This window comes from Macrotis lagotis, chromosome 1 (assembly GCF_037893015.1).
Source record: "Macrotis lagotis isolate mMagLag1 chromosome 1, bilby.v1.9.chrom.fasta, whole genome shotgun sequence".
NCBI classification, from domain to species: Eukaryota; Metazoa; Chordata; class Mammalia; order Peramelemorphia; family Peramelidae; genus Macrotis; species Macrotis lagotis.
In genome coordinates, this window is record NC_133658.1 from 575970217 (window position 1) to 575997340 (window position 27124).

At 37.4% G+C, this 27124-nt stretch overlaps 1 protein-coding gene across 3 annotated transcripts in view; it reads left to right on the plus strand.

Moving 5' to 3' along the window:
* CD86 (CD86 molecule) overlaps positions 1–22670 on the plus strand; it is an 89554-nt gene extending 66884 nt beyond the window's left edge. For 2 of the 3 annotated variants that reach the window (XM_074214642.1, XM_074214643.1), the window contains exons 4-7: positions 2994–3329; positions 5805–6116; positions 10219–10350; positions 19598–21278. In XM_074214642.1, coding sequence (XP_074070743.1) covers positions 2994–3329; positions 5805–6116; positions 10219–10350; positions 19598–19650 — 833 coding nt within the window. In that variant the 3' untranslated portion in view covers positions 19651–21278. The other variant, XM_074214644.1, reaches the window with a different exon arrangement.
* The last annotated feature ends 4454 nt before the right edge of the window (positions 22671–27124 follow it).

Genomic DNA, 27124 nt, shown 5'->3' on the forward strand with positions numbered 1-27124 from the left:
GTTAGAGAGCAACTGAAGTTTTTTTTTTTTTTTGAGCAAGTGAATAAAATTTAGGATTATCTGTTTGGTAGCTATGTGGAGAATGGATTGGAGAAGGAACAATGGAGATAAAGCAAGAGGCTATTACAATATTTTAGATGGAGACAGATGTGAGATTATATTGTGAAGGTAGAATTATCAAGACATATAAATACCAACTAGGATTGAGAACTGAAAGGAAACTTAAAGATCTTCCAGTGCAACTTCCCTTCCTTTTATAGATAAGGAAACTGAGGTCCAGAGAGAAATAATCTTCACAAACTCATACAATATACTAATGGATTAGAACTCTGCTTTAAAACAATTTTCAATATGCATACTTAATAGTTTCCAAAACTACTATTTGCCTTGGCAAGATTGAGCAGCCAGTTATCAGAAACTTTTGGAAACTGTGCCACCTTTTTTTAAAACAAAAGTCTAAGGGATCTTTGGAAGGAATTCTCTTGACCAATGTTCTCCCACTCAGCAAACTTAAGAATTCTGTATGGCATCCAATATAATTAAATTGACTTTTTCATTTATATGATTGTCATTTTTTTAAAAATAATAGGCAAATAAAAGAACCTTTAGTTTCAAAGCAACTATCAGTATCACAAATTTCCCAACATAATTCCTGATAAATCATCCATGGTCTCTGGCACCATAATTTACAAACAAGAAAGGAACCATCTCTTTGCTGAAGGTGCTTATGTTACACTGGAGAGATAGAACAGACATACAATTAAGCCAACAAGTTATTTTTTTTTAAATGAGCAAATATTATTTGAGATATTTGACTGCCAAACAAAGGAAAGAAATAGATCAGCAGCTAAAAAGAGAAGATTTACTTTTTCTATTCTTTTCTGTTTTAAAAAATATTTTGTTTTTTCAACTACATGCAACAGTAGTTTTCACCAATCATTTTTTGCAAGGTTTTGAGTTTTACATTTTTCTTTTCCCCTCCCTTCCTCCTCATCCCCCTCTAATATAAGGCACTACATTTACACCCATGCTAAACAAATTGATCATGACCAACAAGTTAAATTTAAAATAATTTAATGGGGAAGAAATGTTAATAACTAGGGTTTTGGGTGGGGAGGAAGTGGGGATTAAGAAAGTTTAACATAAGAGGTGGAATCAGCTGAGCTTTGAAGGAAGCCAGGGATCACAGAATGGAAAGTGAGAAGAGGGAGGATCTTTCCGATCTGGATGACAACTTTTATGTGCAGTGACTCTGAAATCAATTTTTCTATTTAGAGGATCTGATTATGAGTTTCCTACTGCTCTAATTTTCAAAGCCTTGACTTTGCACTGATACTCTCTCTTTGCTGCTGCTGAAAAAAAAGCATGGATTTTTTTTGTAACCTCTACTATACAGAAATGTGTCCTGGGCAGGTTCTGCTAGTTACTTGGTAGATGGAGCTGCAGGTATAGAATATCCCCTCCCTCCTCCACCTCCCCACTCTGTGAATATATTCCTTAACTGTTCTAAGACTTGTCACTGGCAAACTTTTTGCCCCATCCTTGAGACTTGTTTTTGTCACAGCAGTGTCATTTAAGTCTGAATTTTAATGCTACTCTAAGTTCTTGCTTTTTTTTTTGAATCTGTCATTGTCCCTTCTCCCTGATGCATATCCCCCCCCATTAGAGCTAGTAATATATCATTTCCTGATTTGACCTTGAATTTGCCCCATCTTCCATTTTCTCCCTTTAAAATAAAAAACAACTTTTAAAAATAATCATGTGATATTTATAAACTTTGTAATGTTTTCTGTTTGTTGTTATAAAAATAGGACAACAAAGTACCTATAAAGCATTTGGTGAAAGACAGACAAAGTTGTACTTTTCTAAGATACTTATCTTTGGCTACCCCGGTAACCAAATGGTCGAGGCTTCTGGTTGGATAAAATTCCTGACCCCTTGTTTTGTTCTGGGAGTCATTCCCTTCCTGGACCTCAGATAGTCAACTCAGACCTTTTCCTGGATTCTGGTTGCAATAAGGAAATTCCCCCTACCCAAAACTCACTAGTCTGGTGGTTATAAATGACCTTGGAAACTTCTCTCTCCCATTTGGGTCTGAAGAGAAATGCTGCTCTCCTCCCCTCATCTGGCATCAATTACCTGTATTTGGTCAAACTCATTTTAGTCTTAGGGTATATATAATGTTGATTCTTCAACTCCAATTTATAAGTCTTATCATTTACTTATACTAACATGTTTCCATCCTAATACAACTCCTTCCCTCCTATGTTGGATGAGTCTCTTGCATCAGTCAAGATGAACTTTTTATTTTGCCTGCTTGCTTGCTTCTACAAATGATAAACCTCTTGTTTTTTATCAGTTTTCCAAATATTAATTTCCTATAAATAACCCAAACCCAGTCTTTTGCTTTAATTAGACCCATGAGGCCAAATACAGCAAATGACTGGTAAGGATTTCTGATTCGAATTCACAGCCCTCCTGCTGCTTCTTAGGTCCTAAGATTAGCACAACAATCCTACTTAAGCTGACATTTAAACCCAGATTGACTTAGAGTGAACATAAATAGGAGTTGTTTCTATTTTGGCCCCAAATTCTGAGGTTCTTCTGCTCTCAGATTGAGCTTTTTTTTTATGGACTAGATAAAAAGAGGCTATTTTCTTCCTCATTTCTTACCTAGCATTAATCACTGAATGGGTGTTGCCTCTGTCAAACTGAGATCTGCTAAATGACCTTAGCTCAAAAAAGGACAAGGTCCCCCACTGCATCTAGGGCCATCTCCAGTCATCTTAATCCATATTTTGTTCCGGTATAAAAAGTGAGATTGGTGATTTTACACATTCACCCCGCCCCCCTCCCATCAGAGTCCTCTTCAAGATGGAAGGGCAAAGAACTCTTATCATTTACTTATACTGAGACTGGTGAGGAATGACTACTTATCATGGATAAATGAAAGTGAATTTTTTTTTCTTTTGTTTGTCTCTCTCCCAATTTAGGTGTCACTGCTAAAGAATTCGAGGTTCAAGCATTTTTCAATAAGACTGCCAAGTTGCCATGTGATTTCAAGAATTATCAAAATTTCAGCCTGGATGAAGTAGTGATATTTTGGCAAGGTGACAGAGATAATGTTCTGTATGAGCAATATCTGGGAGAAGAGAAGCAAACTCATGTTCATTCCAGCTACATAAACCGCACCAAGTTTGACCATAGCACTTGGACTTTACAGCTCCAGAATGTTCAGATTGTGGACCAGGGGAAGTATACTTGTGTTGTCCTGTACCATGGCCAAAGCATTATCCCCCATACATTTTCTTTTCAACTGTTTGTCTTTGGTAAGTAGACGCTTATGGTTCTTGGGGGCTACCTAGTAAGACTTATAAAGGCAAAGCAGAACAATTTCCAGAAAATTCAGTGGATGTGAATTCAGTGCTTTTTACCATTTGATATACAAAATCACCTAGAATGTGCTTTTGGGAAATGAATAGTCGAATGAACAAAAGCAATTGTAGTTAAAAGTAATATACAGGTGCAGCTAGATGGTGCAGGGGATAGGGTATTGACCCTGGAGTCAGGAGGACCTGAGTTCAAATCCAGCCTCAGACACTTAATAATTACCTAGCTGTGTGGCCTTGGGCAAGTCACTTAATCCCATTGCCTTGCAAAAAAAAACCCAAACAGCAAAAAAAAAAGAAGTAATATACAAATAGTTTACAAACCCCCTCTTTAGCCAATAGCACAATTCATAACAAGTTAGTTTGGCATGGTGCTTTATGATCTTTTAACCCCTTTTTGAAACCAGTATTTTCAGTCCTTTCTCCCTTCTGGATATGTCACTGGTGCTCCTAGCAAGTTGCACAGTGGGCTGATTTAAGACTTCCTTTCCACCCTCTATCATGGTCACTCATTAGTCAGCCCCTTGTGATCCAAACAGAGCAACAGAAAAAGCACCTTTCCTGTCCAGAAATTTATCCATCTATAGTTAGGGGAAGAGCAACACTTATTAAATTAAGATCAACTATTGATATAGCAACATAAGGAACATAGACATTTCTAAGGATCATCAGGAAATGAAAGATATAATCTCCACCTTGTAGGACTGAGCATTTAGAAAAACAAAGAGGCAGCTAGGTGCCACAATATATATACATCTTGGAATCAGTAAGACTCAATTTTCTGAGTTCAAATCTTATTTTTAAAAATTTAGGGACAGCTAGGTGGCAACTTAATAATTACCTGTGTGGCCTTGGGCAAACCACTTAACCCCATTTGCCCTGCAAAAAAAAAAAATATTTATTTATTTTTCATCCAGATGCATATGTATATTTTTAAGTTACAAAGTTTCCTTCCACCTTCCCTTCCCACCCCCTTTCCCTCAGCACCAAACAGTCAGGTTAGCATTGTACATACATATGAGTTCAAATCTTATTTGAACACTAACTAGCTACATCACCCTGGGCAAGTCACTTAACCCTGTTTGCCTCAGTTTATTCTTCTGTAAAATAAGCTAGAGAAGGAAATGGCAAAACTACTTCAGTATCTCTGCAAAAACAAAACAAAACAAAACAAACCCCCTCCAAAAAGAGTAGGACACAATAGATAATGACTGAACCACAATTTAGAATAGAAAGAAATCCTCACAGAGGGGAAAGAAAGTATGGAAAAGAATAGACATATTGACAGTCAAGGATGGATTATTGTCAGTGTCAGATAGAGTCATTTTCTATTGACCTCCAGACCTGATAAATCTGACTTTAGGGACAGAGGAGAGAGAGAAAGAGAGAGAGAGAGAGAGATAGATTGAGATTGTGTGTGAGAGAAAGATGTTTTGAGGTTCTAGATTCTGAACTGCAACAAACTGGTTGATAATTATAGCAGTAGAAATTGTTTCTTTGAATAGGGAAAATGTGAACTTAATATGAGAGAGGATTATGAGATCAGTGAAATGAAACCTCTAATGTCCTAGGTACTTTTCCACAGAATAGAAAATAAGACTATCAGAGTGGTACTGTTTATCAATATATTCATTTCCCTACAAACATGTCCTTTATTTATACTTTGTATGAGAGGCAATATTACATAGTGGACAGGGAACCAACTTCTGAGTCAACTTGGGTTCAGATCCTGTCTCTCTCCCTTCTCCCCTACCCTTCTCCCACAATTCTTTTTTTTTTAGGTTTTTGCAAGGCAAAGGGGGTTAAGTGGCTTGCCCAAGGCCACACGGCTAGGTAATTATTAAGTGTCTGAGACCGGATTTGAACCCAGGTACTCCTGACTCCAGGGCCAGTGCTTTATCCACTACACCACCTAGCCGCCCCTCCACAATTCTTTAAGAATAAAAGTTATATAATAGTTGCTGATCTGAATTCAGAGAGGTGGTTTTCTCACTGGGGGGGGGGGGGGTCCCAGTGCTGATGAAATCACACATCTGGACCTCTCCTTAACCAAAAGAATTTTATTTACTTCCATTCCTAAAAAGGACTAAACAAAGTGTTGTTACTGAAATTCCAGGGTCATAGTTTCAAGAGTTGAAAGGGATTATAGAGGTAATTTTTACAAATGATGTAACTGAGGCCCAGGTCACATAAATAATAGAGCTGGGATGGGAATCCATGTCCTCTGATTCCCAAATTCAGTACTGTTATCATGGTAGCATCAGTTCTACATCCCATGTTATCCTAAGAATCTCTGTGGTCAGGGACCATCTTCCCCTTGTCTTCCCCGTCCATGCTCACCCTCACCCCCTCTTACCCAACTGTATCAAGGTTTGGAATGAAAGAAAAATCTTAATACTTCAATTCTGTTTCTAGCCCCTTTCAGTCAGCCTGAAATAATACAACTTGACAACAAGACTGAAGAAATTGGGGATATATTCAATTTGTCTTGTTCTTCTAACCAAGGCTATCCAAAGCCTCAGGAGATGTACTGGAAAGTAGATACTAAAAATTCAACCAAGTATCATGGAGATATGCAACTGTTCCAAGATGATATCAACCAACTCTACAATGTTACTTCTACCTTTTCTCTGCTGATTAATGATTATACCACTGGGATTAACATCACCTGCTTCATTCAGACCCAGGGGCCAGAGGGACTTCTTACCTCCATAACTCTGCACAAAAGTAAAGTTCCTTTTATAGATCATATTCTTAATAAGTAGTAAACACAAACATTAAAGTTAAGATTCTGGATCTCAAGTTGTGAAATAAATCAAAATTTTGAGTTGAGGAATAAAATATCTTGAATAAAGTGAGTTGAAGAATAAAAGAGTAACAGGGTAGCAGACCTGTCACATGGGGGATGTGCCAGGAAGGTAGAGCGGAATGGGTGTTTTGTTAGACATGGATTCCTTTTCTCTTTCCATGACTTGACTCTGCATATATATTTGTTTCTCTCTTTCTAACTGTTCAACTCCTGGAAGAGTTGTGTGGATGCTAATATCTCAAACAAATAAATACTTATTCATTCATTCATTCAAGTATTTCTGTTTCTAGCTTCTCTAAGCTTTTTCTCTATGTTTGTTATAATTTTTGAATCCAACTCTTTCTAAAAGACTAAGTTTAAGGGCCTAGCTGATATGTGAACTAAGAACTTGAGTCAACACAATAACGAGTCATCAGTGAGTCAATGAAGACTCAGAACAATCAGAATTTACATTCTATCTGGTAGATACATTCATTGTTGGGAGATATAAGAAGTCTGAGAGACTTACCCAACTCCTTCTGAAGAAGGCCTGTTAACATCTGCTACACAATAATCCTTCCCCACCCCCCCCAGACCAAAACCTATGATTTACTGGGTATAGGGAACTGCCAGTGAGGAAATCAGGATGGCAGTATAGTACCTGCTATGCATTTTATAGTTTTAGAGAATTCTTGGGGCTACACAGTCAATATGCATTAGAGATTGGAATTGGAGCTAGATCTTCCTGACTCTTAAGTATGACTCTCTCTGCTCAACTTCACTGCCTGAACCCAATAAGGCAAAATGGGGGCTGAGAGAGAGAGTATAGTTTTCTCAGCTGGAAGGAGGGACTAAAAAGGATGATAGGACATAGAAGCTGAATAACATAGGGACTTGGGAACTTCAGAGCTCCCCGGAGAAGATCAAGAATTCTGGGGATAAGTCTAAGGCAACTGATCCATATGTTTTCTTTTGTCTCTCTCCCATTGTGTGGTTCAGTTCTGTAGAGAAAACATTGGCTTAGAATGTGATGAAAATCAGCTTATATTCATTCATCTGGAGACAAAACCATTTTTAAAGTACAGTCAGTAAATTATCAAGATATAAAGAGAGCAATAACTCTCAAGGATAAATAAAGCCAGGCAGTAATGAGGTAGAGAAAGGGATATAAACAGAGAGGTGTTAGAGTCCTCAAGTTCCAATCTTAATGATAATTAGGCAAAAAAAACCAAAATTATCCAGGAAGATCTCTTTTTTGAGGAGATAAGGCAGACAGGCTCCAATTGATCATGATCACATTCAGTTCTGAAAAGCAGCACCCTAACTTTGCAAATGCCTGACCACTGGCACTGGAAAATATCTGCAGAAACCTCTTTTCAGGGTTCCAAAATGTCCAAACTTCCTTCCTTGACTCCAACTTCTCTCTGTAACTTCCACTTCCTATCTTCCTTCATTTCCTGCTTCCAACTAGGAAAATTATATTTCTCTTCCCCTCCTTTATTGATAGGAACCATACTTAAGTAATACTACAAGAGATAGCTTAAGATGGCATATGATAAGTACTAAAGGGATTCTTCCAATGAATGCATAGGTATGTGGACAACAAATAGATCACTGTGGCTTGGAGTGATTCCTTTGTATTCATACTTTCCTATTGAATAGGTCAATGATATCATAAGGATGATGTTGACTCACAGGCAAATTGGGATTAAGTGAGGTAGAGCTGCACAAAGCTATCAGCCTCACTCCTCCACAATTATTGAAATCTAAGGGGAAGACAAAAAGCAAGACAACTGGACTGGCAATGGTCCAAGTTACAGTGGGTAACTTTGGCCTTTCCAAATGAAAGTCCTTTCTAGGTTTTAGTTTGTCAGAGGCAAAGCTCATTCAGTGTCTAAAGACTAGGTAAAAATTGAGACAAAATATGGCTTAATCACAAAATTAATGGAGGGGGAGACCTTCAGAGTTTCTGACAGAACAGAAAGCAATTACTATTTACACTCGTTCTAAACCATCGTTCTAAACCATCAAAAACTGAACAATTAGAGACTTGACCTGGTAGCTATTTTTAGCCATTCAATTAAAGTTGGAGAGATCTCAGTTTTAAAGGCATAGTCAAGTCCATTTGAAATACAATGAGCTTTTTTATTTTAAAAAAAAGGCTGTTTTTTTCAGAGATTATTTTCCAAGAAATCACAAATGAAAACTGCCCAGGACAAAAAATAAATTATCTCAGCTTTTTGAAAATAATAATAATTTTGATAAATAATTAAAATTAGAAAGAAAGAAAATCTAGCCCCCAAACTGACCAAAACTGTATTCCACAGAACCCCAAATGGAGAGAGAGAGAGAGAGAGTGGTGAGGGAAGGAGGAGGAAAAAGAGAAGGAGATGGGAAAGAAGCAAGAGAAGGGGAAGAAAGGTCTTTAGGACATAGTGATAATAATAGCAGCATTCTCCAACTTTTGCTGAAAATGGCAGGTTGGGTCCCCAGAAGACAACCACTACAATTCTCAGAATTCCAGAGCTAACTCTTAGAGACTGCTTCTTCTATGGGTCATGAATGACAAATATGGTAGTCTCCAATGACAGTCATCTAATAGTTTCAATTAGTTCTCATCAAGAGTTACTACAAAATATTCTTCTAAAGAGTTGGTACACTCCTTCCCACAAAAAAACACCCAACATCCATAGGCTGACATGTGGCATAATAATGAAACACACATTTAAGAAATATGTGTGACAAAGTTTTAACCTATACTACCTGTTCTGGAAGTCCTCTTGGCAAATTGAAGAACCCTTTATGTTTATCCTTATTCTTGAAGAGGGCCAATGATATTAGAAAGGTGATGTCTTCACTTTCTATAAATTGGATCTGAATGAGGCAGAGTGTGTAAAATCATCAGCCTCACTCTCTTCTCCAGAGTCACTGAAGTCCAGTGGTATGACAAATGTCAAGATGACTGACCAGGGATGTAGTGACCTTGGCCTTTTTCCTTGGAGTTATCAGGAATCAGAATCTAGAATATTATAGATTTATATGGCGAGTATAAATGGGAGGAGGGGAGAAGACATTTCAAGTGAATGGAATTCTATAGAAAAAGGTGCTAATTAAGAAGGTTTTTGAGTGGCTAGGTGGCATAGTGGATAAAGCACGGCCTTGGAGTCAGGAGTACCTGGGTTCAAATCCAGTCTCGGACTCTTAATAATTACCTAGCTGTGTGGCCTTGGGCAAGCCACTTAACCCTGTTTGCCTTACAAAAAAAACTAAAAAGAAGGTTTTTTGTTTGGTAGACAGCAAGTACATCAACCTGGTTGGAGGTGAAGGTTCATGCAAAAAAAAAATGGAATATGATATAGGGTCTAGCCTTGTGATCACCTTATATACCAGGGCAAGGAATTTAAAAATTTAACTTGTAAATTAGAGGGAACCATTATAGTTTTTTTTGGGGGGGGGGGAGAAATATAGGATTTAAGATTTATTCTGAAGATATTTTAAGAAAATTAATCATTTAGTGGTTTATAGAGTAGGGTGACACTAGAATTGGAAGGACAGATAGAAGGCTATTATGCCACACTAGATCTGTGGTTATTTGGGTATGGATACAGCTGATGAGGGTAGGGAATAAAAATGGGTGGATGAATTTTGGGGAGTCTTTAGGACATAGTGACAGAATATGGGAACATGGAGAGGTTGAGAAGGGAGAATAAGAAATCTAAAACAATCTAGTGTCTCATCTATTCTTAGAATGAATGCCATCATCATTTCTCCAAGTCTTAGGAGTTTACCCGTACTTATAGTTTAAGTGTGGCTAAAAATTGATCAAGTCCCTAAGAAAGTGAGGCAAGATTTATCCTGGTCTCACCATTTGCTGCTGCTGTTGGGGCTATATGACTATGATCCTTGGAAACTTTACTGGTTTTCATTGTTTCTGGCCCTTCCTGTGTGACAACAGCTGGGTAGGTGAATACAATGAGTAGTAGACTGCAATTTTAGAAATGACTTGACTGACTGAACTCCTGTTATGATTTCCTTGTACAGAGATACAATCCAGTGAAGAATCTAATAGCAACTTTTTGATTCCTGTGGTGTTGGTAGTTGGTATTGTAATTGTGCTTCTGATGATCATTTTAGCACTGTACAAATTCTGCTGTCACTTCTGTTATAAAAGAGGTAAGTGATTCAGATGTATTCAACTTACAACATACCTATTTACTTTTTTTGTCCTGGAATTTTGTACATTTCATAGATATTCGTGCATATTTACTTCTTCTTGGTCCTATTTGGGGTTTTCTTGATGACACTGGTTTGCTATTTCCTTCTCCAGTTCATTTTATAGTTGAAGAAAGTGAAGCAAAAAAGGGTTAAGTGACTCGTCCAGGGTTATACAGCTAGTGTCTGAAACCAGATTTGAATTCAAATCTTTTTAACTCCAGTCTTGGAGTTCTATCCTCTGAACCTCCTACCTACATATTTCTTAGTAAGTCAAGTCTCAAGATCAACAGATGAGTTCAGGTAAAGTTTTTTTTTACTGTTTGAGTATCCAACTAAATGGAATAGCTCTATTGAACTTTTCTTTTCTTTTTTAATGCCAAACAAAAGAGTTTTATTTGATCATATAAATAATAGAGTGCCATGGCAACTTCTTGAGGTGCCTATGACCTCTCCCTCAAATTGAATGGTTGCCTCTATTGAACTTTTCAAGAGAACAAAACTTCCAACCTAATATTTGAAGATCAGATGTATTCCATGAGATTCCAAAGGGAAGAACTGAAAGTTAATGATGATGTAGACATGTACTTTTACTAGGTAAGAGGTTGTCCAGATGAACTTTAGTTGCCTAAATGAAAGATTTGATTATTCTAAGTGCCATATGAGTTCAGAAAGGGGAGACGACATTGGAATAGAATGATTTCACCAACTATTTCATCAAAGAAGTAGAACATGGGCCAAATCTTGAATAAGACTTTTTTTAATAAGCAAATAGATCAAAGGGTTCAGGCAAATGAGGAGCCTCTGTGGCAACTGATTCTTCTAGAAGCCAAATGACAGCAATGCTAGGTATTTACCAATAACACAAATGGTGGTTTGCCTAACACTTCCTGATACCATGGAATCTACTCAGTTTTCTCTTTCATCAGTCTCTGCTCCAGAAGACCAACAAGGACCTATGAACTCATGAAACCTTGACTGATGGTTAAAAGGGGATTGTGGTGAAGAAGATAATGACTTCCTGAAGGGGCAGGTTCAGTATGGGGTGTTATTTGAAGTCTATGGGACTGGATATACATTCATAGCTACTCACCAAGGTCTCATACTCTAAAACTAGGGTGAGTTTTTTTACCTCTGGAATCCACCAGAGCCTCACTCCCAAGGTTCAAGGAAGATCCCCAAGAGGAGAGTAAAGTCAAGGCTCCTTTAGAGTAGTACTTGTTTAAAGTGATCTTCCTAAAGCCCAGATCTTATCATGTCACCACTATGCCCTTTTAATAAACTACAGTAGCCTCCAATTGCCTCAAATATAAAATTCTCTGTTTATCTTTATAGTCTTTCTAGTCTGCCTTCTTATAGTCAATTTTTTTTCAGTCATGCCTGACTCTTTGTGACCCCCTTTGGGGTTTTCTTGGCAAAGATACTGGAGTGGTTTACTATTTCCTTCTCCAGCTCGTTTTACAGATGAATAAACTGAAGCAAATAGAGGGATCAGGTAGTGGAACTAGGCAGAGGATCAGATCTCTAAAACCCTCACCATGAAGCCATAATGCTTCCTGGGAAGTGGTACTCTTCCATACTTCAGCCTGAAACCCACAGGTAAAAAGTTATGGAAAGAAACTTGGAAAGAAATTCACAAAGGTCAAAGTTGAAGAGGACTTTCTTAAATTTCAAATAAACTAGCTTCAACTTTACCTCAGAATTAAAATAAGAAATGTTAGGGAATTATTTCTTCCTATTCCTCCCCAACTTCACTCTCCCCCCATCACTTTTCCTCATATCTGAATTTTTTATTAGACTTTCTATAGGTCTCTTTGTCTCAGTAACACTAAGGTTTTATTCCAGCATTTTTGAAATGGGCAGATAAAGTAAAACTTGGAAAACAAAGGAACCTCCATCCTCCAACATCTTCTGGGGCATGGAGTTACTTGGGAACCTGAAAATGTTTGATAATGTTCAAAAAAATCAGTCTTTTTTTCCCCATCATAAACCTTCTGCTCCCAGTCATACAGTCTATTTATTTAACTAATGGACAGTGTCTTCATTAATAGCTATTGGCCATCAAAGCAGGATGAGGTTGAATATGTTCTGATTGCTTTTGGAACTTTAGGAGAATTTAGGTACCTCACACAACAGGATCCAGATACTTTAATCCTTCACAACAGAAAGAATAGAATGGTATCATACAACATGTAAATTCTCTAATTTTGGATATATTGTTTCTTAGAGTGGTCCGGGGACTTAGCTGATGCATCCTTTAAGCATGGAATTCTATTTATTAAAAGATAACACTACAGACAGATAAACACACACAAGCAAACACACCAAGAAAACTGCAGCATCTTAGCACCATAGAAAGAATACTTAATCTGTAGTCAAAGGGTGTAAGTTCATATCATCATCATCTGATGCTCATTGCTTTGGGCAAGCCAACATCCTTAAGCCTCATCTGTTTCAACTATAAAATGAAGACACTGGACTAGTTTATCCTCTGATGTTCTTTCCAACATTTCATGTTCTATGATCTCATTTAGAGGGTTTTAACAGGAAGGGACCTTAAAGGTCATCCTTTCCAACTTCTCACCCAGTGTTTCTATACCAACCCTGACAGTCATTCAGTCTCTGCTGGATCCCTCTTATTCCTAATTGCCTCTCCAAGCAGGACTTTCCAAGGTTGAACTGTTCTCATTGTTAAAAGGACCTGTGTCCAACTTTCTCCTGTTGATCTTAGTTTTATCTTCTGGAGCAACAGAGGGAAATCATAGGGTCAGAGCTGTAAATATGGAAGTAGCCTCAGGAATCACTTTTTCCAACCTCTCCATTTTATAGATGAGGAAATACAGGTATATGAGGGAATGTGCAGATATAACAGTTATGTCTTTCCTTAATCTTCTTGTCTCTCAGTTCTACCATTTACTCTTCTACCTTTTGGGGGTTTTTTTGGCAAGGCAATGGGGTTGAGGGACTTGCCTAAGTTCACACAGCTAGGTAATAAGTGTTTGAGGCTGAAATTGGACTCAAGTTCTCCTGACTCCAGGGCCATTGCTCTATCCACTGTGCCACCTAGCTGCCCTCCTTCTATTCACTCTTCATATGACATAATTCTCAAACTTTTCATTACTCTAGTTGCTCTCCTCAGTATCTATTGTAATGTATCAATATTGCAATAATTCCTCCAATTGAACACCAAGGTCCAGACATAACCTTACTGGTAGATACTACAAAAAGTCTGTTACTTTGCATTCTGTGAACCAATGGCCCCCACAACAGGGTCTATTCCCTCTTGTGGAACCATGTACTCTGACCCAAAAAAGATGCATGACTAACCAATTAGAGAGTGAAAAGATGGGTCACCTCCCACTGTCCTCAAATAATCTAACATGGGGGTTGTCTACAGCAAAAATACATGCAAACTTTAGTCTTCATTACTCTCCCACTCTTCTGTTCTGCAAGCTTCCAGTTTTCTCCCTTCTTAGTTGGATGTCAACCTCTCTGAACACTTCTAAGCTAAGCAGTTTCACAGGCTCCTTTTTGAAAATACATTTCCCTTACCCCATTGCACTTACCTTCCTGTTCCTCAGAGGATGGTCTCTGTTCTCTGGAACTCTTTGGGTGGGATGGAGTAAGTTATACAAGATGAGATGGTTTGTGATGAAGATTTCATTACATTATTCATCCTTCCTTACTCCCACAAATTCAGCCTTCTTCCAAGCTCCCCCATTACTACAAACTACCTTCCAGTACCAATGTCACAACCTCAGTGTAATCCTTGGCCGCTTCCTTTCTCTTATTCCACATCTTCAAATCTTAACCCAGTCACAATCAAATCTTGCTGATTCTATTTCCATAAGATCTCTAGAATGTTTCCTACCCTTGTTGTTGTTGGGGTAGCTAGGTGGTGAAATGGATAGAGTGACAGGGATGGAGTCAGGAAGACGCATCTTCCTGAATTCAAATCTGATCTCAGACACTAGCTATGTGATCCTGAGCAAGTCACTTTACCTTGTTTGTCTCAGTTTCCTCATATGTAAAATGAGCTAGAGAAGGAAATAGAAAACCACTCTAGTATCTTAGCCAAGAAAATTACCAAATGGGGTCTGAAGAGTCAGATGCAACTGAAAACATAAACTCTGCCTTGTCTCTCTCCTCTCCTATTTGTTCTCCATCCAGTTGCCAAAATGACTTTCCTAAAGCATAATTCTGATAATGTTACACCCCTGTTCAGTAAACTCCAAGAACTCACCATTGACTCTAAAATCAAATATTATTTTGTCTTTTTCTCATCCTTTTAAAATTTCTATTATGTCTTTTTTTTGGTAATGTATAAAATGTTAGTATATTTTATAAATATGTAAATATACTCATTTATGATCAAAATCATTAATCTTTAAAAGGTTTACATTTTTTTTGCAAGGTAATGGGATTAAGTGACTTGCTCAAGGCCACACAACTAGGTAATTATTGCGTGTCTAAGGCTGGATTTGAATTCTGACTCCAGGGCTGGTAATCTATCCATTGCACCAACTAACTGCCCCTAAAGGTATACTTTTTTTTTGGGTTTTTTTTTTGTTTGTTTTTGCAAGGCAATGGGGTTAAGTGGCTTGCCCAAGGCCACACAGCTAGGTAATTAGTAAGTATCTGAGGCTGGATTTGAACTCAGGTACTCCTGACTCCAGGGCCAGTGCTCTCTCCACTGCACCACCTAGCCACCCCAAAGGTATATGCTTTCTTTTTTTAACAGGCAGTTTTTTTTATTAAAGATATTATTTGAGTTTTACAATTTCCCCTCAATCTTACTTCCCTCCCCCACCTCCCCACGGAAAGCAATCTGTCAGTCTTTACTTTGTTTCCATGTTGTACATTGATCCAAACTGAGTATGATGAGAGAGAAATCATATCCTTAAGGAAGAAACAAGAAGTCTAAGAGGCAACAAGATCAGACAATAAGATATCTGTTTTTTTTTCTAAATTAAAGGGAATAGTTCTTGAACTTTGTTCAAACTCTACAGCTCTTTATCTGGATACAGATAGCACTCTCCTTTGCAGACAGCCCAAAATTATTCCCGATTGTTGCACTGATGGAATAAGTGAGTCCATCAAGGTTGAACATCACCCCCATGCTGCTGTTAGGGTGAACAGTGTTTTTCTGGTTCTGCTCATCTCACTCAGCATCAGTTCATGCAAATCCCTCCAGGCTTTCCTGAATTCCCATCCCTCCTGATTTCTAATAGAACAATAGTGTTCCATGACATACATATACCACAGTTTGCTAAGACATTCCCCAATTGAAGGACATTTACTTGATTTCTAATTCTTTGCCACCACAAACAGGGCTGCTTTAAATATTTTTGTACAAGTGATATTTTCACCCTTTTTCATCATCTCTTCAGGGTATAGACCCAGTAGTGGTATTGCTGGATCAAAGGGTATGCTCATTTTTGTTGACCTTTGGGCATAGTTCCTAATAGCTCTCCAGAAAGGTTGGATGAGTTCACAGCTCCACCAACAGTGTAATAGTGTCCCAGATTTCCCACAATCCTTCCAACAATGATCATTATCCTTTCTGGTCATATGGGCCAGTCTGAGAGGTGTGAGGTGGTACCTCAGAGAAGCTTTAATTTGCATTTCTCTAAAAATTAATGATTTAGAGCAATTTTTCATATGGCTGTGGATTGCTTTGATCTCCTCATCTGTAAATTGCCTTTGCATATCCTTTGACCATTTGTCAATTGGGGAATGGCTTTTTGTTTTAAAAATATGACTCAGTTCTCTGTATATTTTAGAAATGAGTCCCCAAAGGTATACTTTCAAAAAAATTTGGAGATTCCTGCTCCAGAGAACAAAATCCTTAATTGAATAAATAAGTTGAAATGCAGAGATGGCTTTATCTTCAGGGGAGTTTCCTGATCCACTCAAGTGATTGTGTGAATAGGATCATAGAATTAGAAACATAGAGTTAGAAAGGGTAGGTCCTTTATTGTAGGACCAAAGGGTCACGGGCAGGCCCCTTTGCAGGAATTTTTCACTCTTGGGCTTCAGTGTAATTATGGGACATATAGACAATTTTCCCAGCTCTCCTAACATTGCAGTCTAGAGACAAAACGCCTAATTTCTCAGTGTGGGTTATTGCCATGGTTAATGTTAGTTAGGGATTCAGTCTGTTTAAGAAATTTATGCTTAGAAAGCTTTCAACCAGATGCCTAATCAGCTAACTGTAAAAGGTACAAATGTTTCTATTTTATTAACTCAGGTAAACCCTAAAGGGAATTTCTTAATGTTATATGTTTCACTCAATTAGCTGAAATAAACCTCTTTATCTGCTAGAAATTATATTTTTCCTAATACTCACCTTTCATATTTTTTTTTATCTGGACAAAGCACTTGAAGCTACAGATTTCTCACTTAAAAGGACGGGGGGGTTGAAATGGATATTCTTTGAAGTCCCTTCTAGTTCTGAAACTACAATCTTGACTATTATTAATGTGGTCAACTAAGATCTTATTGACATAAATGTTTCCAAATCAGTTCCTCCTCAGCTAAAGTCGGAGTTGATTAGTCCATAAACATTCATTACATGTCAGTCATTATGGTAAGTGTTGGTTGAAGCACTGAACTAAAACATGAACAAACAAACAAACCTTAAATGTAAAACTTTTAAATGTCTTCATAGAGTTGTGATTCCATCAGGTGTCTCAGGGGTTAGAATGCTGGACCTGAAATCAGGAAGACTTGAGTTCAAATTTGTCCTTACAATTATTTAGGATTCTAGGCAAGTCATTTAATCTATCTGCCTCAATTTCCTCAACTGTACAGTGGACATAATAATAGTACCTATCTTCCAGGGTTGTGGGGAAGCAATGAAATAATGCTTGTAGAGCACTTAGCATAGTGCCTACCACAAAGTAGGTACTTAATAAATCTTTTCTCCTTCCCTTCTTCCCTTTCCCCCTTCCTCTTCTCCCACCTCCCTTCTTCCTCTCTCCCTTCCTCTTCCCTCCTTTCTCCCTTTTTCCCCTCCTCCTTCCTTCCTTCTATCCTTCCTTCTTACCTTTCTCCCCTCCTTTTCTCCTTCTTATATGAGTAATTCTTGTAATTCTTTATCAATGAAGATTTATAAACTTCTCTATGCCTTCTTTCCCAATGTATTTTTCATCTATTTCCCCCTAACTTCTCCATAAGGGAGTCACCCTACGTGCAGAGACTTTTTTCTGTTTTAACATCTCAGAGGTTTGACACCTGATATATTTACCTCAGCATAGTACAAAGCTATCCTGATTTTTTTCTTTTTTGATATATTGACAAGTCACATACCCTACTTATCTGTTTCAAAGTGATGTCTTTTATGCCACTGCATGTGATGATTTTATTTCCTCCACCCACCAACCCATTCAATTTCATTGTGTTGATTTTGGCTTAGAATTCTAGCCTGTGAAAGTTATTTTGAATCTTAATTTTGCCATCCATCATGTTGACTTTGTGTAATTTGCTCATTGGATAAGCATTTACTCTATGACTAATGTCCCACAGTGTAAGTACAAGACTGTTATGTTTGAAAATCAAAGGTATACAGAGAGACAATGGTCTGAGCATGATCAATTTAATAGTTAAGCTAGCAATAGTCAATATATCAGGTCAATGACCTCTTAGTGACCAAAGAGCACCAGACAGGGTTTTCGAGTGTGTGTGTGTGATAAAAATACTCACGCACTAGGCTTCATATAGTTTTGGGAAGTAGAAGAGAACAAAGAACAGAATTGCATGGGTAGGGAAAAGAAAACAATTGATAACAAAATAGGCAGCATCATGGGGATGGAGGCAACATGAATGGTTGGAAATTGGGAATAAGGGCTAGCAACAGTGCCTTCCTTCCCTCCTGTGACTAAGTTAAGTTCATTGTTTGAGACCACCTGCAAGATTAGAGATAGTGGGCCAGTTTTTGGAAAACATCTGACATCCCTGAAAGATAGTTTGGTGGTGTGAAGATACTAGACCTGGTGTCTACCATCTCCTTTAAGGGTGACAGATTTCCTTGCTACAAGAACAGAATTGGTTAATAAAAGAACTGGATTTCTAAACTTAACTCATTATAGGACAGCTGAATGCTTGAAATAAGTTCAGAAAAATAGAATTAAGATTTAAGCAGTTTTAGGACAAAATCAATTAACTCTAAATATGATCAATTAGAGGAAGATACAGACTGTCTGATTATTTCACAGCTGTGTGGCACTTCACTAGGATTCTTCAGTCATTAAGGAATACTTTGGGAATAAGGTTGTGCAGCCTTCTGCAAATCTATTTCTATTCTCTAGCTTATATTTAATTATCTTATCTTTCTAATTACTTTATTAAAAAAGATCATCATTATCTTAGTAATATCTTGAAAAACTTTGCTAATGCCTTGCTTCAAAAACCCCAACAATCTTATCTTATTATATATTATATATTATATATATTATATAATTTTTCTATCTCTCATTCTTTATTTTTCTTCCTTGCTTTCTTTCTCATCACATTCAACTTAGATCAATGTATACCATGGAAACAATGTAAAGACTGACAAATTGACTTCTGAGGCTGGGGGTGGGGAGGGAAGCAAGATTAGGGGAAAAATTGTAAAAATCTTCCTTTTATTAAAAACAACAGCAATCTGTCAATAACATTAAAAATGAGTTTAACATGACACGAAACCCTGTTGAGCCCAAGCAACACCAGATTATATTCAAGTCTTACAAAATAAAAATTTAATGATATCTTTAGAAATTCACTAATGGGGCAGCAGGTATTACAGTGGTTAGAGCACCAGTCCTGGAGTCAGGAGGTCTTGAGTTCAAATCTGACCTCAGATATTTGCATAAGTACTTAGTTGTATGACCTTGGGCAAATCACAACCCCAATTGCCTTGCAAAAACTAAAAAAAAATCATTTAGGATCAAACTTGTCTTTCTATGTTTTGCCAAGTCCATACTCTTTCCTGTTTAGAAAAATCAGATAATTTATCCTTCTCTAGTCTTTGGGCAATTTTCCCATGCTCTATGTTGACTAGATTTGAAATTTTATCAATAGCTTGTTATCTTGTCATCTAATTAAAGGAGTTACAATCTTGAGCTAACATACTTTTTACGTTATTCTATGTTTTTCAGTTTAAAGATTCTTCCTGGGGGAAATGAAAGTAAAATAGGAGTTAAATCTGTTTTCTTTTATCCTGCAGGATCACGCCACTTCTCTGCATTAAAACTGTCAGTAACTTCCTATTGTCTCTAGTTCATACCGACTCTTTGTAAGCGACCTGTGGGAAGAGCCTTTCAAGCTCATGTTGGTCTGATCAGTCACAGTCAGTCACACTCTACCTTGACCCCAACATCATGGTGTCATTTTGATCCTCTTTGAGTATGAAAGACAGATAGTCTTAAGGATAAAAAGGGAACTCTCTAGCTTGGAGCCTTCATGATCTGACTCCAAGCTACCTTTCTAGCTTTATCTTATATTATTGTCTTCAACAGATTCTATGTCCCAGCAAAATTTTACTACCGGCTGTTCTTTGAGCTTTATAGTTAATCTCTCACCCTCATGCATGTTTACAAACAATCCTTTGTGCCTGAAATGTCTTCTTTCCTCATTTCTACCTTTCAGATTCTTTACCCATCTTCAGAGATCATGATGCTCAATTGACACCTCCATCATGAAGCCTTTCCTTTTTTTCCCTTATAGGGAATCAGCATTGTATTGTGGAAAGATTAGGAGGAATTATGCTGTGCCTCAGATGTAGTAAAGCAAAGAACTCACAGACCAATCTAAATGACTGATGGGGAGTTCAGCTCTTTCAGAAGTATTTACATTTTAGCAGAGCATAAAATCTGAAAAAGAAGGAGCGAGTTTATAATTGTGGAATTTTTGACATCAGTAAGATAGAAACATGGAGCAGCCAAGTGGCACAATGGATAGAGCCAAGGCCAGAGTCAGGAAGACTCATCTTCCTGAGTTCAAATCTGACCTCAGACCTTTACTAAAAGTATGTGTCACTAGTTGGGCAAGTCATTTAACCCTGTTTGCCTCAGTTCCCTCATTTGTAAAATGTCCTGGTGAAATAAATGGCAAACTACCCCAGTATCTTTGATCAAAAAAACCCAAGTAGGGCTACAAAAGTTGGCCATGACTGAAAAATGACTCAATAACCACAAAGATGAACTCATAGGACCATAGAGTTAAACATGGAAGGGACCTCAGAGGCCATCCAGTTCAAGGTCATCATTTTGCAGAAGAGACCCAGGAAGGTTAAGTAGTTGCTTCATTGTCCAAGATCACACAGGTAAGTAAATATAAAGAAAGATCATTTGACAAACTCCAATTCTCTTTTCATTGTACTATACCATATCCACAGGGCCTTTCTTGAACTATCTTTTCTTTCCACCCTCCAAAACCAAATCATACAGCACATGTCTATAATGACTACTGCTGAGGCTAAACCTGCTTCTTATTCCTGCTATAGTTCCTAAGATTTAGATCTGGAAGGGATTTTAGAAATCATCTAATACAACTCCTTAACTTTACAGCTGAAGAAAGTAAGATCTGACTCAGATTCCAACTTGAGTACCTTTGTCTATGAATCATAGCATCATAGATTTAGATCTCCTTAAAGGGACCATCCTATAGAGAAATCAGCAATTTTTTCCAGGATCACACAGTTAGTGAGTGATTATTTGAGGTAGGATTTGATGTTAGGGCTTTCTGAATCCAAATTTAGCATGTTATATATCCATGGTCATGCTACTACTATTTTTACACCTTGTCACCATGCTGCTCCTCCGTGCCTTGGAAGCTATGTTGCTCTCTTTCCATTTCCCCATAGCAAGTCTTTTTTTTTTCTAAAGTTGTGATTTATGTCTTATTTATTCTAGAAGCTACCAGATAAAAGCAGCAGATACTGATCATCCTAAAGAAAGGTGAGTGCCCTAACCATGTAGCAAGCATCATGAAATACACAGAACTTAGAAAGCAGAATAGGAGTTTGGAGGACAGATGGACCTAAGGAATCACTTATTTTCATCCTATCCTGCTTCTGTCTTTACTTGCTCTTGCAATCCCCATTTTTCCATGTTGCCTCTGCCACTTCCCCATATACCTCTGGTCCCATCCTTGAAGACTTAAAAGAAAGAAGGGAGCATACATATAATCCTCATCCCATTTTTACATTTATTTTCCCAGAGATGAAGCTTTGGAAGCAGTGAATCATCAAATGTTTGAAAAGAGAGAAGACAGATGATGTAGTGTGTCCACAACATTTGGAAGAGCTTCCAAGAAACTAAAAGGACTTGTTCAGGGCAACTGAATTTGAGAGACTTGCCCTATGGGAGAGGAAGCTATTCTGAAAGACTCTTGATCAAAAGGAGTTACCCAGTTACAAAAAAAAAATTCCTTGCCTTGAACAAATGAAAAGGAAAGTTCACTGGAGAAAATAATTCCTTAGAAATGAGAATTGAGCAAATGGAAGCTAATGACTTTATGAGAAATCAAGAAATAATAGAACAAAACCAAAAGAATGAAAAAATAGAAAACAATGTGAACTATCTCCTCAATGTATTTTTCCAAAATTTTGGGGATGCTCATCAATTGGGGAATGGCTGAACACACTGTGGTATGTGATAGTGATGGAATACTATTCTCTTATAAGAAAGACTTAGATAAGCTAATGTGTACAAGGTAATAGCAATATTGTAAAATGATCAACTAAAATGGCTTAGCTATTGACAGTAATACAGTGAATGTTCCCATGATAATTCTGAAGGATTTACAATCAAAAAATGCAATCCATTCCCAGAGAAATAATTGATGGGTGTCTGAATACAGATAGATGTATACTTTTTAAAACTTCTTTTGTTTTTCTTGAGAGTTTTTTAATATTTTCTTTTATAACCTTATTATGATGAAATTATTTTATATGACTAAATATGTTTAACTAATATCAAATTACTTGTCTTCACTCTTTCAGTGAAGAACATGTTAAATTGAAAAATACATATTTTCTGCAAGGTTTATGATTTAGTTGTTTTAGGATCATTTGAAGAATAGTTAGGAAGAAACTAATATAAACTGCAATTCCTAAATTCATCTTTTGGTCCAAATTTGGCACAAAATATTCAGCACTGGATTGAAAGGAAAAAAAAATTTCAGCACTGAAAGAATTAAAGAGGGGAAAGGGAGGGAAGAAGGAAGAGAAATAAGAATTCAAAGTTTTAAAAATGAATGTTAAAAATTATTTTTACATGGAAGTGAGGAAAAAATAAAATGCTAAATATCTGAAAAAAGATTTGCATAATCCTTTATATTGTCTCATATGATCCCCACAATAACCCTAGAAATTAGGTGTATTATCCTGTTCTATAGGAAGCCTTTTTAAACATTTAATATTAATGCCTTCCCTCTGTTAATTATTCCCTTTTTATTCATTATATAGCTTATCTGTACATATTTGTTTGAGCTACATAAGGGAAGGGACTGTCTTCAATCTGTCTTTGTAGCCCCCAGCACTTAACACAGTGCTTGTACATAGTTGGTGCTTAATAAGTGCTCACCAACTGATTGACCAAATCAGAAAGAGGAGTTACCGAGTCAGAATTATATTTATCTGCCTCACCCACAAGTATTGTTAGGAAATTTTTATTGTTGTTCAATATACTCTCCTGAACTCTATCACTCAATCAGGAAATATAAGTGATAGCCCCAGACTCTCTTCTGACCAAATTCCAGTTACAAAAAGACACATGAAGAATAGCACATAAATCCATTTAACTAAGGGAAAAAAAAGATCAATTATCTAAGCCAATAACAAAAAAAAATCAAAGACATTATACTGATTAAAATTGTATAGACAATACACAGAATCAATGAATTCTGTTGCAAGGTATGAGGTGTCTTATTTTAACCATAAGAGAAAAAGAGAACAGGCAAGTCCTCAATCTCACTCAAAGGAAAATTCCCAGAATTCTCTAATGTGATAAACTGGGGGTAAGCACATGATTGTGGTGCTGGCTACTCTACATATTGACTTCTTCCTAGACTCCCTCTCTTTATGGGGATCTGTCCCTGAACAGACCCCAGGGGGAACCATGTGGGTCCTCTCTGGAAACTGGACATCAGTGGCACCTTTCTCCTCTGCCAAGCTCTTCTCATCTCTACCAATAAAGACACTAGAGCCCTGGGTTATAAGTAATTTGAACATTCTTTCATGTGTGTGTTTTTTTTTTGCAAGGCAATGGGGTTAAATGGCTTGCCCATAGTAATTATTAAGTGTCTGGGACCGGCTTTGAACTCAGCAACTCCTGACTCCAGGGTTAGTGCTCTATCCACTGTGCCACCTAGCCACCCTCATGTGGTTCTTTTGAAAAAACCTTCGATTATCTTTGGAGATTGATTTTTTTGGTTACATATTTGTTAGTTGCCTATATAATGTGAATTAAGACATCATGAGAGATGATGTCTTAATGATATTTTTCTCAGTTGACCACCAAATTCAGATGATAAGATTCAATGAATTTTGAGGTCTAATCCATGCTTGCCTTAATTTGAGAAACTAAATAGTTTAGAGAATGTGGAAGAAAATGTCTTCCTACTACCCTCTTGTGGTAGTTCCTGGCCATGTTTCTCCTTGAAGCAGCCTCACTGGAGTGTCTTGGGGCTGGATTCTGGTGGCTCGTGCTAGGTGAAGAGAATTCCAAGAAACTATACAAATTCCTGCCCTCAAGAAACTTTCAGTCAAATAGGAAATATGCTGCATATATAAATAAGCATGATAAAAAGTAGAATATGAAAAGAAAGAAGGGAGAAATCCAGACCAAGTGCTATAAGAAAATTTGGGGGGAAAGAATTCATAGGATCATTGACTTGGGGCTGGAGGGATTTTAGTTGTCATTTAGTCCAGGGTTAGCATTTTACAAATGAGGAAACTAAGGCCTAGAAAGGTTAGGTGACTTGTCCTTTGACTTCAAACATGGTTCTTCTCATTATTCTACTCATCCTCCTACTTTGTTTAGAATTTGCCTTGTAACAGAGACTGGTTCCAGAGGTTCCCAAAACCTACTCTGCATAGAAAGGAGGAAGTCCTAAATAAACACATTAAAAAGGTTTGAATAAAGAGTCTGAGGCAGAGTGGGTGGCTGGGTGGTACAGTGGATAGCGCACCGGCCCAGGAGTCAGGAGTACCTGGGTTTAAATCAGGTCTCAAATTGCCTAGCTATGTGGCCTTGGGCAAGCCACTTAACCCCATTTGCCTTGCAAAAAAAATCTAAAAAAAAAAAACTAAACTAAAAAAAAAACTAAAAAAAAGAGTCTGAGGCAGAGAGAGAGAGCTGACTGAAATGGTTCCAGGTAGAAATCCTTAAATTAGATATCGGAAAAACAGGATTTTTTTTTTACAGTTCCAGGGAACCTGAGCAGGAAGGCATCATGGAAGTAGAATGGTAAGTTCTTATAGCATAGGACCTAGAGCTAGAAAATCTAATTTAAAATTTTTACTTTGCCAAGCTGTGTAATCTTGGGCAAATCAATTAACCTCTTGGCCTTAGTCTCCTTTTCTATAAAATGAAGAAGTTGGACTAAAGGGTGGCTGAGGTAATTTCCAGCTCTAGACCTATGAATCTAAAACAACTCCTTCATTTATGAAGAAATTGAGGCTGAGAGTGGTTATATGACTTGCCCATATTATGTTTCTAGTGAATGGGAGAGCTGTTGTTTAAACTTGGGTTTTCTGAGCCAAAGTTCTTTGTACCATACTACTTGTGTATCATATACTTGTGTATCAGATGCTTTTTTGGGGAGGTACAGACTAATTTTTAGAGGTAAATCTATTTATTTTTCTATTCATTCTACTCCTTGAATATTGGGTACCAAGTGATTTGAACTCCCCAGTCATATCTTTCCATTCTCATTTTGCAAATCCAGAGCAGCAGCCTGGAGGAGACTATCAGTGAATGCCCGGGTTAGTTAAGGTGTTGCCTGGTGACACATCAACTAGTTAGATGCTATTTCTACCAGCCTGCCTGTCATTCTGTAACTACCCATGCCAAGAATTTGCCCTGAGGCTTTCACCCTGCATTAGCCCAATAAGAGCCTAATTCAGTCAGTTCAGCCAATGGAAAACCCGACAGCAGAGCCATCCATTTCCTGATTTGGTATCATGTAGGTAAACTATCTTCTTGATTCACAATTGGCGTTATGGATTCAATCATAGACTCATGTTTGAGATATTGTTTGTCAATCAGTAAAAATAGGAAAAAAACCAAAAATATTCATGTGTATTAACCTATATCCATATCCTTAGGGTGTTAAAGAAATCCTAGCTCAAGAAAAAATACAGATGAATGCTGAGACATGGTGCTCTGGAGTGTTGGATTTGGTTTCAGAGGACCAAATTTCATAAGCCTGATTCTGACACTTAGTACTTTTATGACCTTGGTGGGCCTAGTTTCTCCATCTATAGAATGAGTAGTTTGCCATCCATGGATTCTAAGACCCTTTCCATGTACAATCCCAGTTCTGGACTCTCTTATCCTTTCTCCAGGCAAGCATTGGAGGGATGGAAGACAAAGATTACAAAGGAGACAAGTATTCCATGAAGATCTCCAAGTGCTCCATTTATTCACCAAAACACCAGTGCCTAAATACCTTTCCAGTCTCTAATCCACTCCCACTCCTGTGGCACTTAGTAAGATAAGATTCTGGTGTTCAAGAACACCAGGTGAAGATAATTCACAATACTCCCATTCACAATGGTTCCCAAAGTTTCCAGTTCTAAAAATACGGTCTTGATGAAAGAAATAGTGTAGTGGACAAAAGATTCTGAAGGAAAAAATGCAAATCTCTAATCACAAAGATAAAGTTAAACCCTATCTCCTCAAAAAATAAAAATAAATAAAATCTGATAGAATAGCCAGAGGAGGGAGGTCTACTATGAGGAACATCTTCGGCTCAATGCAGGAAGAGCCTATCCCCTCTACACATAATTGTTTTATTCTTGTGGGTGAATGATTCTTGGGAGAGGGGAAGAACAAAGGGGAAGTTTGTCATGGTTTTCACAGAAGTTCATTGACCTACTTTAAGGGAGAAGGAGGAACACAATATGATCACAGAAGTTTGGAGAATAAAAATGGCATGGTAAGAACAGAAAAAGAAGCAACAGAAGCAGTAGAGGGATAACTTTCTAGAGCCAGAATCTCAATTTTTAACCTTGACATGGTATAGAGTAGATGTGTTGAACATGGACTTCTGGCCCATAATACTCCCAAATGTAATCAAAATTATATTAAAATGGAATTGGGAAATATTTAGTGAAATAGAACAGGAATAATATTAATAATATTAATATTAATAACAGGAATAATATTAATATGTGGGTTTCTAAGTCTATATGTGACCTGCAAGGATCCTTATGGATCCCATTCCTATTTAGAGTAGAGTGTATGTAGAGTGATTAGCTACTTGTGCGAGAAATGCAAGAACTAGAGGAAGAAGCTGAAGAATTAGGCATGATTGGAAAAGAAGGAATTGGAAAAGGAGATAGAAGGAAAGAGAGAAAAGTAGATTCTTTTGTGTAATCTTTTGTTAAGAGCATAGAAGAAAGAGAATCAGATAGGGACAGAATCAGAGAGATAGAGAAAGGCAGAGGCAGAGAACTGGAGACACAGAGAGAGAGAGAGACAGAAATCAAAATGAGAGAGAGATAAAAGGAGAAGATTTCAAAGGA